General features: G+C 28.7%; 1 protein-coding gene across 1 annotated transcript in view; it reads left to right on the top strand.

Annotated features, from left to right (window-relative positions):
• LOC129958364 (potassium voltage-gated channel protein eag-like) overlaps nt 1-19,604 on the top strand; it is a 121,429-nt gene that overhangs the window by 97,131 nt on the left and 4,694 nt on the right. Inside the window, exons 8-9 of the mRNA XM_056070798.1 lie at nt 7,779-8,031; nt 9,522-9,718. Coding sequence (XP_055926773.1) covers nt 7,779-8,031; nt 9,522-9,718 — 450 coding nt within the window. The remainder of the gene's footprint in view (nt 1-7,778; nt 8,032-9,521; nt 9,719-19,604) is intronic.

The following is a 19,604-nucleotide window of genomic DNA, read 5'->3' as shown; positions in this document are numbered from 1 at the left end:
GTCCACCCAGTGGTGTAGGTGTGGGAAACTAAAAAGTTCCACAATTTTTATTATAGCCTAATAATAAATACGGAATATGTAGTTATCTACATAAATGCAAACTTATTAATAATATCCACAAATCTGATAATATCAAATGATACATTTAATATCATATAATTCAAAATATATTTAAAAAATCATTTTCATTGAAAGTTAGTTCAATTCTCGTAGTTATAGTTAATAGAAGACTTAGTCTGAAAACTATCGCCAATTTAGAATATCTCTGTATATAATTACTTTCTGCTAATCTTTAACTGGATTCTAAGGGGTCGTCTGTGAGAAAGGAAAGACATGTTGTCTTAAATACGTTCACCGTTGAAAATGCTGATTCACACAGGTAGGTAGAGTCAAAAAACCTTGTTAAATGATATGAACTTTTTTTAAAATTAAAATACTTTATTTCATCCATTTGATTCCCAAAGTTATTCTTAGTTGATGAACAACGTGCTTTTAAAATTATGTCATTTTGAAGGAGAAAAACTTCATTTTCCTCAAGAGATAAAGATAATATATAATTTATATTTCCAGTTATTTCTTCCACATCAACATTGCCAAATGGGTAACACATAAATGTAACAATTGGTTTCGTTTAGTATGCACGTCTCAAGTCTTAGTAAAGGCAATCACTCTAAAATGTCTTGGTAGTCCATCGACTTAATGCCCACTACGGTGGAAAGAAAAAACCAATTTTCGATTTTTAATAGGTAATAGCACGGAAAAGTTGCCTTTTGGTGTTGATAAGATAAATTAAAAATATGAAAAATATCTTGAGGTGCCACAAGGGCGTTAAAATTTCACAAAAACACACTTTTTGGAACCTTTCAAAGATTTTTGAGTATTTTGATTATGAAATCAATTTTTTTAAATAAGTGTTATAATATGAATAAAAATATAAAAACAGTTTTACTATTGCATTGGCATGTCATCCGGAACATTGAGTCATCGCCGGAGCAGATGTTATGGAGGGGAGGTGGAAATTTATCTGCGTGTGGTGACAAGCTCAGAGCTGGTGTGAGATCAGCAACTTTGCCGAGTTCAACTGAGTTGGCGTCTCCGCTCCGCTCCGTCTATTATGTAACTATTTAATGTAATTAATTTGTTATTTTGTGTGTTTGTGCGTTTTCTTGTTAGCAAAAATGGCTCAGACTAAATTAGTAAGACAAGACAAATGTCGGAATGTTTTGGAAAATTTAGTGATTTGCTTGGAGTTAAAACTGCCGACTTACAAATCTGTTATGAAATGCTACTGTTATATTAGACATAACCTCAAAATTACTTCTGAAAATGAAATATGTAACACTTTGAGAGAGAATCTCTGCAAACATGTTTCAATAAGGAGTGTGTGTGTGTGGGGGGGGATTCGTTTCGTCAATTTTCAAGTCATGAGAACATGTGGATGTAATCCTTTGCATCGAAGTTTATCTTTGGAACTTTAAACCTCCTGACACCGCTCTACTTTCTCTTCTTTCTTTGAAAACACGTAAACCAAGTTATCATTGAACTTTAAGTTCATCACTTAGCATGGACTAAAGGATATTTTCTGGAGTAGCAAAGTACCCATCTTTTGAATGAGGTCTGTAACGTTCGTCATAGAGATATCTTGAATATGAGATAAGGTTAAACAGGTATTTGGAACCATAAGTATACGAAGGTTTCAACTTAATATTAAACCACATATGCACATACACTTTAATAATAGCCAGTCTTGGGATATATTTGAAGGATTAGGTTGGTTTCCCTCTTTTTGGCAATAACACTATTTTTCTTCAGCGCTTTCATTGTTGCCCGTAACCATTTCTGAAACACTAGTGTTTTTTGTCCATTCTTGATTAAATTTAACTATTTTCTGTAGTTCTTTACTTTTTCTTGCTTCTTTCTTTCTCAAAGCGCTTGTGGTAGCTAATTAGGTATCAATATTACCTATAACCATTTCGGTAATATTGATATTATATTTAGCTGGTAATATTGTATTTATACGCAAGGCATCTGAAACTGAGCCAAATAGTGTAGTGGATCCGGTTATCCCCTTCCCCTGACTTCCTTGTCACACTCAAGCAGTGGAAAGAGCTCTGAAACTGGAGACCGAATCGGCTCTAAATGTCTATGGTTTAATTGCATGAGAAGGATACATAAGAGCAAAAGTTGATTCACCTGTGAGTATGCCAAAAATTGTTACAAAAAATGGCAGTTTAATGCGGCATTAAAGTAGAAGTAAACAGTTTGCAGCTGTAACATTTGTAGTCATTAAGGATACAGAAGTAAGAAACAAGAAATTTGACATTAAAAAAATATTTTATTACTATTATTGTATTTTGTAATTAATATTTTTTTCTAACTGTAATGCTTATATATGTTTTTAAAATCATCTTTTGTAGCATTATACTTACGAAAAATTCATAAAAAATATTTTCTCAAAGTTTATAATTTTTCAGTTTTTTTACAAATTTTAAGCTTTTTGCGGCACTTTAAGTTGTTGTAGTTGGAACAAAATTTTTTACAACTCTTTTTCTAAAAGGCAACTTTTTCCCACTATTACCAAACTAAAATCTAAACAAATTTTTAAAAGGCCTATTCTAAAATTTGTCAATTTTTTACAAACTTTGAGCTCTTTGTGGCACCTCAAGATGTTGTTGTATTACAACCAAATTTTGTAATATGTTTTTAACCTAAACGGCACCTTTACTACACTATTACCAAACTAAAAATCTGTAAAAAAAATGAAGGCCATTTTCGTTTCACTCTAATGCCCACTACTGATCTAAAGGACGACAGAAAGTTTTTGATATCCGATATCGCCAAACATTCCTTCACAATTTGTAATGTGTGCTTCAGATTATGATTCTGAAGGTAGATTCAGCTTCGCGATAATGCCAATTTCTCACTGATAGAGGTAATATTCTTTTTTTGCTCATCTTCGAAGTCTAAAAAGAGAAAGTATTGTAGTTGTCGAAATGTCGACCTCGTGAGTTTGACGTATTTTACTTTCATATCTCCATGAATAATAATAATAATAATAATAGAAAGACACTTTTAGCTTGACAGATGAAATTTGGTCGATTATATTGCCAGTCAAGTTTGTAAATTTCTATCAAGTTTGGAATAAAATTCATTCGCAGAGGTTTGTCTGCCTGACTGTACGAAAAGACGTAAAAAATAAAAGTTGGCACTTTTGTTTAGCTTCTAAAGTGAAGATCCGTATTAAATTTTGAACTAAATGCATCCTGGTTTTAGCAAGTTTATGTTTTAATAACTACTCATCTCTAGAGCAGCTCTTCCCACAATTTTCTTGTATTTGATACCTTTAATGAGATTTACAAATCGATCCTTTTTACCTGTTTAAGGCTATTAGATGTTGCTAAATTATTAAAAAACAATAACTCAAAATTTCTCATTACTAAAATTTTTCGAATAGCGTTGGCCTATTTTTTAATGCACACATCTTTTGCGATCTAAATCTTCGATCATTTGAATTAGTTTTCATTCCATAATATTATTTATCATGAATTAGAATGTAATGGATATTTTCTTCTGTCGTATGATAGTCATTTAATTCTCGAGCTGGCAAAATTTTATAATCTCTATTTAGAAATTAGACTTGTAACTAGATCTATATAAATTTGTAACGAAAATAGCATAATAGTAGTTATATAAACCCGTTACTTTGAGGATATTGCAAGACCCCCCAGCGGAAAGAATTTTACCTATTCCTTTGCTGATTATCGATTATGTAATAAAGATATCTCTAGTGTGGCTTTCGCTGGAGTGTTAATATGACAAACTAATATTCAGAAACACATAGGAATGAAATTCTTTAAATACCGTTTTCCTATCTTTTGAGGCACTTTAATTGTCGGGAATCTTAAATTTCAATTTAGAATATTAGTTTTAATTCGATAGTATCGTTTATTATAATTAAAAATGTAACCGATATTTTCTCGAAGCAAATAGTAGTTTTTAATTCTTTAAGTGGAGAAATTTAAATATCGTTATGTAGATGCTAGGATTGTAAATAAGTCTAATTACTTTGGAATGAAGAGAATTGCTATTTCTAAACAACACCTAAATAGAAATAAACCTAATAATTTCACAAAAGAAGAAATTTTTATCTCTAAATTACTTCTTGCACTTGGTTTACAATCTACTATCTTTTCACCTAAATGCAGATATAAGGCTCTTAACTAGTTTCGGAGCAATTTATTTAGAAAGGGAATCTCGCCCCTAAATAACATCTGCGTATTAATCTGATCTGTACGAAATTCATTTATATTTGAACCACCACAATCACTCACTTCCATGTAAACGTTCCCTGTCATTTCATTTCATTTAGATGGCTTCTCCGTTTACACCGCCAGACAATCTGAAGGTTGGCATTTTTAATCCCTCTTAATGTTCTGGAAATGTAGTTACTAAAGTGAAATGCATAAAACGCTTATTTGTATTTGATTAATATCGATTTTCACCCTTCATTTGCGAAAATGCAAATTCAACTTTTTTAAAGATTAAATTAGAATGAAGTGCCTGAGCAGTCCCAAATGTTAAATCTTTGTCCTGGATCATAATTCCTAGCAAATATTAATATTAAAAATGAAAATTAGGTTCAAGTTTCAGAAATCTGATTTCTGAATAATTTTGCATCTAATCTTTTAATGTACGTTTTTATTGTGGCACAATTACGTATTTCTAAACCGCTAACAAATAAATATATAGCTCCAAAAGAAAGAATGCTTTCAACGGCAAGAAGAAGAATATTTTATGTCATTTAAATCAATACATATATTTCTGAAGAAGTTAAGGATTCTAACATTTTTTTCTGCCCCGTTATTATCAATACTACTTAATTAAAAAAAATGTTCATTCCTTAAAATATATGATTAAAAAACACTTTTTATGACTAAAATTGGCCAAATTATAGCTGTTTCACCTAAATAAGAATCTCATATAAATGTATTTTAAAGAACAATTTGAAAAATAAAATGCTTTGATGAAATTAAAAATATTATTATAATTTTTCAATGTTTCATCTATTCAATAGAAAAATATAAAATATATATTCAACTTGCCTATAATTAACAGTAAAAATATATTTTATTCCATAAAAATTCATAGTAAAGCTAAATCATATTTATTACAAAATTAAGTAATTAAAATGCAGTAATTAAAATCATTGATTCTAAAGACAAAATAAGAGTAACTTTACTGTTAACTTTTAAAAGTTACGTACATTTAAGAAAGTTTAAGTTATGTGGTTAATTCTTGGTCAGGTGTATAATCTCACAGATAAAGTGTAAATAGCGGTAACAAAAGCGTGAGTATGAAGACGCCTTTTTAATCCAAAATCAATTACCCAAATGAATAAGTTTTCCGTATAAAGGAAAGTATAGAAAGTAATATGTTATAAGCAATTGAAATTTTTCATCATAGAAGAAAAATTAAATTTCCGTTTCTCCGTTCACAGCTTGTTTGTAATTTATGAAAAATAATTATTGTTTTCATTTAGAAACGTAAATATTTGCTTTCCTTTTTTTCCTTTATGATTTCCCAAGTCTTCTTATTGACATCAATTGTTTTTTAATCTGAAAGTGTAAATTTGCGGCTAAGCAGAGCACAAAAAATATTCATATATAAAAGAAATGCAAATTCGGTAAATTTAAAGTTTCTTTTTAAATAAAATACCTAAAAAAATAGTCAAAAGAAAGTAAAAGAAGAGAAAAGAGTGACTGAAAAAATAATCATAGTCTAAAAATATTTCCAAAGATGTAGTAATACTTCCTTATGTAATGTATTCGACACAGCTCGGTTTAAAAGCACAACAATGGATAATTTCAATTTGCAAACAGCCACTTACAATTTTTGTTGAAATAGCGAATTTAGCTGTAAAATTCATCTAAAATGATAATTTTCAATATTACCTAAATCTATCAATTTCCAAATGAAAGAAAGTTTTGTTTAAAATGCTGCAATGATAAGAATATTTTACTAAATGTAATTGATTGGGCCTGGGATTTGAAAAAAAAAAGTTATATTTCGTAAATTTTAGAGAAATATATTTATTGATTCAAATCCATAATTCTTTCCATCTTTTAAAGCATTTTTCTAATTGGAAGTAAATGTCTGTCTCTAACGGTTTAGAAAATCAGGTCACAATAACAGCAGACATCCTGTATATAAAATAAGTCACTCTGAATCGATAAATAAACCGGAAGAAAACTAGTCAATCGATGATAAACTTCGAGGAAATGAGTTATTTCTCTCTTCCTTTTTTTTCCTTAATTTTTTTTTAAATTACTTTTTATTGTTTCTAATTTTTTGTATATATTTTCTTAGATTTTATTTAGTATCCCTGCAGCAAATAATATTCTAATTTTAGAATGAGAATAAGAAAATATAGACACTTTAAATTAATAAGGCTCTAAGAGATTTTTAAGATGATCGCTTAGAAACTACCGAAAATGTTTATGGAAAACGCCAAAACATGTAATAGATTTTAAATATCACCTTGAAACCTTTAAACAGAAAGAATGAACCAGAAATTTGCCACAAATACAACCCTAAGCAAGATATTTTCTGCATTCAAACATATATGAAACTTGAATAAGTAATATTAGAACAAACTTTATAGATTAAAATTTTCAAATCACATTATTTGTAATGTTAAAAAATTTAATTTCTCAATAGCACAGCGGCATTCTTTCCACATTGCACTCATGCTTTATTGATGAAAAAATGCCTCTTGTTGTTTTTTTATTATGAATCTAATAAAATATACTAATTCATTAAGACAAACACTGTTTCTTCATTAACAAAATAAAGAATATTAGATAAAGTAAGCAATATCCGACAAGATGGAATGAATTGGTTTGTTTCTTACAAAACAGTGCCGAATCATTCACAAAGCCATTTTCTCATTAAAAAAAATCCATAAAGTTTTTATAAAGAGATGTGAGGGTATAAAACCAAGAATGGAGGTTCTAAATGGTAGGAAGTTGAGGAATAAAGATAAAAGACAGTACTAAATTTCCTGAAGTGACAAATAGTGTGCTATCGTTGCTTCTTAGAAAAATCTCCAAATGTTCACAATTCCTTCTTTTTCTGTTTCTATTCGCAGAAATACTTCTAGAAAAGTTTCGTTGAGGATTTATTTCAAGTGTTATTCTTGTGTGCTTTAAATATTTATATTGTGAATGCCTTTATAATATGTCTTAGTATTTTATGAAATGATAGATATTTGAATAAAATATCAAGCAAATTAATTTGCAATGACGCTGAAACAAATCTTAATAAAATGAGATCGAAATTGCCTAATAAAACTCTAAAGATAACAAACATCTGTACATTTTCCATTTTTTTTAATACTGTGGTCTCAGTGTTTGAAGCTAGAAATAAAATTAAGATCATTATTTTTAAGAATTACTGCTAGAAAGCTTAACATTTATTTTTCATACCTTTAATCAATCATTTATTAAAATTGTTTTGTCCGTGCTAAGCTGCTGAAAAAATATTCAAGTATTTTGAAAAGAGAAATGGAGGTTGAGGGTTAGTTAAATTGCAAAATGTAACATTTTGAAGTTCTGTGTAATCTGTTTCAAGCTCTGCATTTATCCGTAGTTTAACTTAAACTATGAATTATGAATAAAATTTACCATATAAATTGAATTAATACAGTACAGTATAAATCCCTAAACTGCATTCGATATCTTCTTATGATGAATATGAACTATTTGCATTTGCTCTTCTAGGTCCTAAGTTATTGTCCCAAGGATATGACAGCTGACATCTGCGTACATTTAAATCGGAAAGTTTTCAACGAGCACCCAGCTTTCCGTTTAGCTAGTGATGGTTGCCTCAGGGCCCTTGCGATGTACTTCACAATGGAACACAGTGCTCCAGGAGATCTGCTCTATCATACCGGAGAAAGTATTGACACCTTATGTTTCGTAGTGACAGGATCTTTAGAAGTGATTCAGGATGATGAAGTGGTTGCAATATTAGGTAATGAAAGAGTTCTTAATATTGACCCATTAACGGCCTCCTTGAGGAAACGGTTGAATGGATAATCGTCCTTAAAGCAGTCGTCGGTCTAAAATAATGATATCCAACGTTTCATAACAAACATTTCCTTCCTTAAAGCAATACTTGACTAGAAGCCTTGTAAACTGGTCTTTACCTCTTTAAATACAGTATGATTCAGAAAACTATTTCAAATCAGATAGAGATATTCCAGATTCCTTTTTATAATATCAGAATGAACAAAGGAGCACATAAATGAATCCTTTGATATTTCGCTAAAAAGCTACTGATAATTGTTTCCCCAGAGCAACTCAATCACGAAAGAATGTGATTGAATTTCCTAAATAGACCTCTTTCAGCATGAATGCTCTGTAATACTGCTAATATATATCTATGATATTGTACAGCATTCAAAATATCTAACAACATCGTGGAAGATGTTATACGGTATCTTGTATTAATATGATTATAAGAAATAGTTTTTACACAGTATTTTTTATTTAATCATTTTTATTCATTATTTCCACAGACATCTATTCGTTAACGTGTAACAAATTCGTTTTTAAGTGAAATTGCAAAAAGTTAAATCTGCTATCACATTGTAACTCATTATAAAGATGGATGATGTTTATTTATATGAAACACTGTGATATATCGTAATTTCTTCCGAAAATCCATTTGGTTTTTCAGTTTTCAAATCTCAGCCTATTTTTTGAAGGAATTATTAGTAATTACTTTCTCTTTTAGCACAAGATATTTCTACGATTTTCTGAATGTCACTTAATACTGTGAGTATAACGCATAAAGGAGCATAATAATGTAGTAGTTAAATAATGTAGAACGGATTTTGGTAATAGAGATACTTTTTATATGAGTATCGATGAGAGAGACCATCGCCACTGATTAAAAATTTTCTAATTTCACAATTATTTGCTACAACGCATTATTTAAATTTCACTCTCTCTTGAAGTGTGTATGTTTCATAAAAAATTAAATGTTTCATTTAAAAGCATAAATTTTTAATGGACGCTTAAGGCAAACTTGATCACGTGTACATTTTATGAGAAGGCTTTCCAGCAATGGAAAATTTTTTCCATGAAATTCATTCTTTTTCAGATGGCTAATGTTCATTCAAATGAGTACTTTTTGTGGCCCAAAACATGTGGAGCTTTAATACAAGCAACGTGAGGTATTTTGTGAAAGCATGCAATTTGAAAAATAGGAGAACACATATACCTAACTAACGCAAGTATTTTGCAGCAATGAAATGTTTTCACATTTTGATATGACAGGGACGATTAGTTAATTTAAAGGGGTCAGTTTTATTAAAAATTTTTCAGATGACATCCAGTTGAAAGCAATTTTTATATCTATTTATGTTTCATTCCCCCCCCAAAAAAATGTTATGTAATTTTTACATTACTTTGAAAATCTAATATTAAAAACGTACTAAATTGTGGTTTCTCTTTTAGGCAAAGGAGATGTATTCGGAGATGCATTTTGGAAAGAGCCCACTATTGGTCAATCATGTGCCAATGTTCGTGGCTTAACCTATTGTGATTTGCATTCAATCAAGAGAGATAAGTTACTTGAAGTGCTGAATTTCTACCACGCCTTTGCAAATTCATTTGCTAGGAATCTACTTCTCACTTATAACTTGCGACACAGGGTGAGATAATTTTTTCCCCGTTATTTTTTCTTGCATTACTGATGTAAATGTTTTATTTCATAACCAATAAGATATTCTCTAAAGCTGTTGTAGCTGAACTGAGTCTCAAAAGTAAAAATCACAGAAACAGTGACTCCGAAAAAATAATGTTTTATTTTTAATTGAATTTATTCCCATTTATAAATAGCTTGATATTCATTCCAAATAAAAATTTAAACTTCTAAGAGATCAAAAATTTATTTAAGATTCTGTCATTTTAGTTCAAGCTTAGAAACTGAGAGACCTATCTAAAAATAATAATAAAAATTAATCAGTACAACTATTTATTCTTTTAAGAATCTTAAACTGCTCAGAATAGAACATTTCTGCACCAAATTCTGTCACTTCTTTCATTTAAATTTGTTAACTTTATTAATATGTTTACTTAGCAACATGTATGTTATATCTGAAATAAGAAAAAGCAGTTGGAAATTGATTTCTTGTTATTTAAGATCATATGCTGAAAAAAGGGAATAGTTATTGTTACTAGTGTATGGAATGAATTCTATTTAAAAGATTTATTATATTAAAAACCATTTTGATTTGTATTAAAGAATGTAGTCAAAACTGTATGGGAACTTCACCACTTTATTCATTAGATGCAAGTAAGGTAACGAAACCGAAAGAATCCTGCATGTACATACACATCTTCCTGATGTTATTCGATACTTCAAAACTTGTACACTTTTGTGAAGATATCAAAGTAACACTATGAATCATCGTGTTCTGTTTGTGAATGTTTCGGATAAAATACATTCCTTTATAATTGATAATATTTTCCAAGACTATCAAAATTCAATAAATTATTTTATGTTTCTTTATAGATTATACATTATTTTATTTCCTATGAAAGCTGGGAAAAATATATAAAAATCTTCATTATACTGTATTAAGACAAGATTAGATAATTTTAAAAAATGAATAATTTTGTTTTGCTGTAAATTTATTTTTAGATTTTTCATTTTTACAATCTATATTTTTTTTAAGCCGAAAATAAATTTAGTTTAAAATATTATAAGTGTTGTATGATATCCTGTCATTTTTTCGCCAAAATTCTGTTCCCTTATTTATTTGATTGTTGAAATTAGTTCCCTCTTACATTTCACTCTCTTTGTAAGAAATAAAAGAGGCAAATGCATTTCAATTTCAACTTTGAGATGGTAAAGACAATTCAGTAAATTCGAGATGGTTTTTGCTAACTTTGTTATTTTCTTCTCTTTGAAATGATTGTATACGATGGAAAATAGATCTATAATTTATATTGGTGCCTAATCATGTTCTAGAGGGATCATTAAACAAATTGATTCATTGGTTAACCACTATCATTTACAGCAACTTTCAATATTACCCCAGAATCATTGGATTCTGAACACACTAACATAATGAGTTGAAGAGCATATATTTGAGATAAAAAGAAACTACTACTACTTATCCCATAATATTTTACCACCTGTGATCAGCAACCCCGAAATATTGTTTTCTTACTGTTTTTCAATACAAACATATTCTGTTTAATGGTATATCAGCCATAAACTATCATTAAACAATGCCTTTTTTTTTTCAAATTGATTTATTGATTAAACAATATCTTTTACAGCAACTTTCAATATTACCCCAGAATCATTGGATTCTGAACACACTAACATAATGAGTTGAAGAGAATATATTTGAGATAAAAAGAAACTACTACTACTAATTATCCCAGAATATTTTACCACCTGTGATCAGCACCCCCGAAATATTATTTTCTTACTGTTTTTCACTACAAACATATTCTGTTTAATGGTTTACAGGCCATAAACTATCATAGCTACTTAATACCTTCAATTTAAAGTCAGAAAATGAACCTTTATAAAAAGACAAATAACAGAATTTTTGAGACATGACATATCTTATAAACATACTTCAAAATGAGTATGACTAATAATTCAATTTAATAGTATAAAACATAGTACTCACTTCAAGTTGAACTTTTAATCCTCTACTTAGTTCGTTTTTCTCTGACATGAAGAAGTCTACCTAGGCGATAGGACCTTTTAGAATAACATTTATACAACTCTCAAAAATCGCGAATTATTATTAGCCACCAAAACAAATTTTGATTTAGTTGAACTTATATTCTCTACACCTGTCACATTCAGCTGTTCACCGTCAACTCCTTTAATACCTCAAGTTTATCAATAACGTGTCTTCAATCTGGTGCCTCCAACATAAGCATTCAAAACATATATATATGTTGAAAATCATCCATGGATGATTCAAGATAAGTTACTTCCTCTATTTCTACTACTGCCATTTCTTAGTGAAAAGAGTCAAAATCATCAGATTTCTTCCTCAGCATCGTATTTTTTTCTTCCTCGTTGTAAATGTTCATGCTTTCTTCCATACTTGACGTCAAACAACTTCAAATCCTTAATACTAAAGAACTTGCATTCGTGAACAGTAATATAAATGTAGATTCATGGCAGTTACTTTAAAATTGTCAGTTGATAGTTTGACATAAAATAATGACAATTATTGGTGGGACGGAATGCAACAGCGCTCTTAGGTTCTATCTCAGATATTTTCATCCTACTGGTGTGGTGTGGAAGCTTAGAGAAGGGGTGACAGTTCAGGTATCGTCCTCGTCATCTGACGACAATTCAAAATGACGAGGTCCGTCCCAAAATATCCCTAGTGTTGCCTTAAAAAACGGGACGTTAATATAACTAACTAACAGATCTTTTCATAAAATAAATAACCCCAAATTTCTGAAAAATATAGGTTTTTATTATAATAAATGCCCTTTCCTGATTTTCCCAGGATGAAAATTGCCTGAAATAGAACACTTCCTATTCCTCAGAAGGAAGATCAAAATTGAAAATTGAGTTTTTCTCGTAACTATTATATCCTACAAGGTCCAAAAAATGTATAAATTTGTAAATTAGCGATGTATGAAATGTATAACGATGTTTTGAGTACGTTGTATCTAAAAGAAACAAAAGTTCGGAAATAACACAATTGCGAGGAAGTGTTGTTTGGCTTTTCTTAGAGTTTCTTAAAGAAGGTACATACTTCCCAGCTCCCTAAGGCTTCACCTTATCAGGTATATCCGATGGAAGATGAAGAATGTTGTTCCAATGTAATTTCCGTTTTCCAGTGTTCCTTGACCCGATTTACCCTTCCTGGCACTAGGACAGTGCCTATTTTCGCTTTATTGAAAAAAAAATTCAATTCGAAAAATCGGGTCTGTTTTCGAAAAATCGATCTTTTGATGTCTGTTTTCGAAAAATCGATTTTTTGATGCCTGTTTTCGAAAAATATCGACATCATGATCAGTTCACGATGAATCGCGATACAATAATTCGATATTCACAATTAATATACATTTTCGATTTCGCATTGGTTACCGGTTAGTATTTATTTTTGTTGCTTTTCCTTCTTATTGAACTTCATACAGAATTTTCGGTAATATTTCTAAAAATACTATCATATACGATTACATAAAAATACTTGTTTGAAGCTTGCCATTTTGGAATGAACTGTTTTCTGCTCCCTAACTGATTGATACCATTATGGAAAAATAATTGCAGTTATCAGAAGGTTGTTGGTTGTCCTTTGGTCAATTGCTACCTATCCATCACCAGAGATAAAAGCAAAAAGAATTAATTCAGATTAAATCCACAATTTTATTCAGTGTAAAATTAGACTATTTTACACTGATTGAAAATTTGAAAAAATCGCAATGAATAATCCAATCACATAAAGTGAAATAATTTGAAGTAATAAAATTCATCCATTAAAAACAATCTTTATCTTAAATTTAAAAAAATGAATAAAAATATGGAGTAAAATAGTCTGACTCCATATTTCCTTTTTTATTATTAATTTTCTTTTTTTTATTTTCAAATACACAGTATTTTGAATTGATTTAAAAATTCCTGCATTCAATTTGACTTAAGAAACTTTTTGAGAAATTATTATTTTTCTGTTTTTAATGTAAAGATATCTTAGTAGTGATTTTTTAATCTTTTAACTGCTTTTTTTAAAATCCTTTTTTCATTCCCCCTTTCATTTTAATTTTTCATATTTAATTTTAATTTAATTTTTTTATTCCATTTCAAATTTTATAATATGCCAAAACTTTGACAGATTACTAAGAATTAAAAGATAATTAGCTAGAATTTTAATATTCAGAAATATAGAGTTGTTCTAGAGTGTTGATAATTTTTTCATTAAGTTTATATTAATGATGATATGTAATGGCATGTTTGTTTTTTATTTGAACGTGATCAGGACTTTTTCTAAAATTTTTTTTGTATTACATCATTCGTCCATAAATAAATTTACCTTCATAATATTTATTATTAAAGTTTTACTTATTTCGGAATTACTATTTTTCGTCTCTTTTTGTGTTTTGAAATAGTAAATGAAGTATATTAATTTCATATAAATAGCATACCTATTGTTAATATTTATATTAAATTCTAGTTCATATTTATATTAAATCTGCCAATAATATTATTAAAATAAGAATGAAATTTTATGTAATGCATATACAAAATTAATTTTCCAAGACATCAGATTTTGAATTGATGATTTATTTAAGCTACTTAAATTTACTTGCTAAAGGCATTATTATGTCGCTTTCCTGTTTTTTAATGAAGAAGGAAAGAAACTGAAGTTTTTTTTCGGTCAGCAGTAAAAAGGGTAAAATTTTAAAAATTATTGTTTTGAAAAAACTCATTATTATAAATTGTAACAGGCAGGCATTGCTTTGGCATTGACACACTTTATTTATATTCCAACTCTTTTTATTCAATAGAAAACGAATATTTTTATTACATAAATTGAAACTTCCATTTATTAGGAATCTTCCTGATATATGACAAGAGATGCTATTTATAACTTATAATAACTATAAATGAATAATGATATCACGATATATCGAAAAATATCGATATGTGTTGGACGATTTATCGCGATGTTCAAGTTCGATTATCGAACCAGCTCTTCTACCTGGCTGCATTCTCATCTAGTTGCCACGGTCACACCATACATTAATTGAAATCAGTAAATTTAAAAAGTAAGATCAGTCATCCTAATAATCTCCATCTGATGATAGAAAACTGATAAATTCGAGGTTCTGTTATTACCGAAATTATAACAATTTCCGAAAAGTGAGATTACTATGATTATAAATCTTTACATGTGCAATACATAGCAAGTTATTTGCATGTCGAACAAAATTACTTTTCAAACAATCTTTTTTTACAATTGATATTTTTTTTTTCTTTTTCTAATCAAGAAATTTATTTGCCTCTATTTTTAATGATATTTTCAAAATTATCTTTTATAATTTTCATACTTTTATTCATTTATCAGGCATATGAACTTCATATGTTTTGAAATCCCGTAGTTTCACATTTTGTAGATTTAGTAGGTGAGAAATATCTTACGATATTTGCACAATATTATGTATACCGAAGAATACCAATTGTCGTACGAAAAAAATTGCATAATATGTAACATTATTTTCGGAACACTAAAAATTATTATTTTCGAAAATTTTCCCAGTCAAAATGCTAAGTTCTACAAAAGTAAAGTCAATTTTGCCAAAAATAGGTGCCTGCGTAACATACAGTACAATGCAATAAAAACAATAGTGTGAGTTATAAGCTTGTTGGTTGTAAAATATATTCAAAATAATATTGTAGCACGTATATTCGGTAATTTCAATACTTCAAAAATATTTAAGACGTTGATTCATTTCGTAACACATTAGAAGAGAATTTATCCTTAATTTCTCAAAATTATTTTGCCTTGTCAAGCTATAATATCAACAATGCGTTAGCACTCCGCATTTTATGCAGAATTCGTCTTTAACTTTTTTTTAATTATGAAGTTTTAATGCTTATAAACTAAATAAAACACACACACAAATTTTTATAATAAACACACACAAATATTTCAGGAGAAATAAAAACTCTTTTAATGTCTCCTATTTTTAAAAGCAATTAAATTTTAACCGTAATTCCTTAACTTATTCCATGTACAAATTTTAGTTGTGAATGAAAATCGCATCTTCTTCGATTTCAAGTTGGGTTTTTAATTCAAACAACATATTTATTTCATTGATATGTCTATTCGTAATTTGATATGGAGGTGAATAACAAATCGTATCAAGCAGAGCTTCTAAATCAACAAACCGTTATCATAATCCACCCATGTCATTTGAATTCTGATTGATCTAATGGATAGGAATCTTTATCTAACTAAATGGAGTCTTAAGTTCGGAATCCCAGGCAGCACATCCTGTTGCACAGTATTATATAATATTGTACATTAATATATCATATAATTTAATATGTAACAATATTATGAATGTTGTTTAATATCATACAATATTGTACAATATATATATGCGCAACTTGGGATTCATGATAAATCATATGTGCTTTAACAAGACTTCTATTGAAATAGATGATTGAATAACGTAGTTGTTAAGAATTTGTTTTCCATATTAAAATAATATATGATATTGTATGACATTATACAAAATTCTTAAAGCTTTACATTTACATTGTTTAAATATTCTGAACAAATATAATCTAATATTACTTTTGCAAATACCAATACTCTGTGTACTGCTTGGAAAGGAAATAATAAAAGAAAGAATGAATATGTGGATACTATTCTGGCTCAAGATCCATTCTCTAGCTAAACTACATCAAAGAATAATAAAAGAAAGATACATAGACGCATTTATAGATAAACTTTCTGAAATAGAATAAGATGATTTACAATATCGTTACAATATTTTCAAGCTAGTGTACAACAAGCATTCAGAACATCAAATAATATCTTTGTGTTAATAGTGTTTAGTTATAAGGAACAAACAATAATCAAGACTAGAAACTGATTTTTTCTCATATCAGAGCATGATTAAAATAAATAAACTGTTTGCCCATTTTAATGTAAATTTTGAAGTCTTCCGAAGTATCTCACACTACAGAAAGGTGAATTTCATAAAAATTGAAATCCTTATAATTAGTGATCATGTTGTGAAAACACAAGTTGCTAAATCCGCACAGAAAAACCCCCCTGCTATCTGTAAAATGACATCTGCTTTTAGTGCCGATTTAATTTGTTGATACTAAATATAATTTAGGGAAATATGTATAAAATAATATCACAGATACGCAATTTTCAGCTACTTTTTATAGAAAAAATTTTGGTAAGAAATATTGAAAGATGTGAAAATTAAATTATGATTAAATGTTTTGTGATTTTTTAACAAGGATTCGTTAAGTTTTTGGAAAAAATTAGAATGTATGAAAAGAAGAAAAATGAAAAAAAAAAATCATTCCCATATTTTAATAATCAGCTCAAATTCAGAAATTAGGAGGCTTTTACTTGAAAAATTTGTAGTAGTTCATCATTTATGAAATTTTATAATGATAGGTTTGGAAAATTAAAATAAAATAATTTTTTTATAAATTATAAACCATTTACAGAACATCTGAATTTTTCATTCTGATTTTAACTCGTGATAATCAATAAGAATTTGTTTAGTATTATGATGTACTCTTTGCAATATGAAAAACTAAACAAAAATTAAATACATAATAAGCTAAAACTCTAAAGAATTTATCCTATTAACTTTTCGGATGTATCAACAATTATCAAAAATGTTATGGTTATGGGTTTAAATAATTATTATTTTTAAGTAATAATGAAGTAAACAGTTTAAAGGTGAATGGATTTAATGACATCTGTATTATGTGGTATATTTTTATAATAGTATTGATAAGATTTCAATAAAAATAAGTTTTATTTATTTTCTTCTAAAATCTCGTTGAGAAATATGTTTAAAAGACTGTTTACAAAAATAGAATATGAAGTGAAGTTTTCTAATCTATACTTATAATAAAGCTCAATGTGTGTGTGTGTGTGTGTGTGTGTGTGTGTGTGTGTGTGTGTGTGTGTGTGTGTGTGTGTGTGTTGGCGCTCTACAGGCCAGGTCATTTGACATACAGCTACCAAATTTGGTACATGTATACCTTAGAGGGCGGGAATGTGCACCTTTGGTCCCTTTTTTTGAAATTTTAATTATTAATTAAAAACTAACTTTCCCGCCAAAAAAATCTTCCATTTTCTTCACCGCCAACTTTTCCGCCAAAAAAATCTTCCATTTTCTCCACCGCCAAATGAGTAAGGCTTCAGTATTTTTTTTCTCCCAACAGCAATGAAGCTAGGGTTAACGTTTTTCGGCGGATTATTTCAAACGATTCTGTTTATTTTCTTAATGTTTTATGTATTTAAAAGTAAACATTGTTAATTAATCCATGTTTCAGATTCATTCTGAAGTACTTTTGAATTAAAATAACACAGAATAAAGGAAATTAAAAATGTATAATCTACATAGCGTTACCCCAACTGGCGTAGAAAAATTCACGCATTTGCGTTACCGTAATTGGTGAAGAAAATTCACGCATGCGCATTCTGTTCCGATTGTTGCCATGACAACCATTATCAACGGACGATTTAAATTATTTTTAGGTTAGTTGCATGCTTTTGTAAGTAAATTGTATTTATGTTAATTATATATTTTTTGTATATGCTTATCGTTTTAAGTACATCGTATTTTAAGTAGTTTTTTTAACCTGTTTTCAATGATTTAAATTATTTTTAGGTTAGTTGCATGCTTTTGTAATTAAATTGTATTTATGTTAGTTATATATATTTTTTGTATATGCTTATAGTTTTAAGTACATCGTTTTTTAAGTAGTTTTTTTAAACCTGTTTTCGACCGATTATTTTAAACGATTCATTTTATTTTCTTAGTGTTTGATGCATTTAAAATTAAACATTGTTAATGAATCGATCTGTTCCTGATGAATTTGAGAAAATTTTGTTGGCAAATTCTTGAGATATTACATAAATTAAGAACGATATTCTTTAGTGCTCATAAAGTTTAAACGCTCAGTGACTCTATTATCAGTAATCATATTATTAAAAAAATGCTTTGTTTCAGTAAAAAATATTATTATATTAATTGCAGATTAATCATTTACACTTTAATTTAAAGCATAAATTCTACGAGGGGTAACAGAAAATTAGAGAGATACATATCACTTTATGACTGAAGGCCTTTATAATATTATGAGTGAATTATATGACTATCAAAATTTGAAGTTTTAAAATATTTTGCTGAAGAATCTATTAAAGTTGGAATTGCGTAAAATATTTAATGGTACGACCGGCGTTTAACCCCCTGCTTGGCACAATTTTTTAAAATCGCCAACAACGGCTTAGCGAAATGTTCAAAAGCAAAGGAGCAGATGTTCAATTATAGTGCATAATAAAGATTGCCAGCTTTGGCGCGTTATCGCAACTTGGCGAAGAAGGGGGTTAAACTCCGGTTCAACCTATTTAATTATTAAAATTTAAATGAACATTAAGATTGGCGAACCGGCTGGTCGCCAAAGGCGGCTAGTATATAATAAAAACAGCCTGAAAATAAAGAAAACGGGATAAAACGGGTGACACGAATTAAACACTCTTTTCTTGTCACAATTTGTTCCTCAGACAAGATAATGCGGAAATTAAGCTAAAACCCCATAGGACTTGTTTATGAATAATATATATTATCAGCAATTATATGTTCAGCAATATACGAGACAAAATTAAATACATCTTTAAGAAGAAAAATGCTGTTCCATTGTTATATAATTATTTGTATTTATGAAGTATTACAAATTTCCTACTAAAGCAAAATCTCATTTGGAACCGCAATGATTTAATTCAGTATTTTCGATAAAAAATGTCCGAGGGTCAAATAATTCCATCAAAAAACTTTACAACG

This window comes from Argiope bruennichi, chromosome X1, assembly GCF_947563725.1.
Source record: "Argiope bruennichi chromosome X1, qqArgBrue1.1, whole genome shotgun sequence".
Taxonomy (NCBI): Eukaryota; Metazoa; Arthropoda; class Arachnida; order Araneae; family Araneidae; genus Argiope; species Argiope bruennichi.
This window is presented reverse-complemented; position numbering and strand designations above follow the sequence as displayed.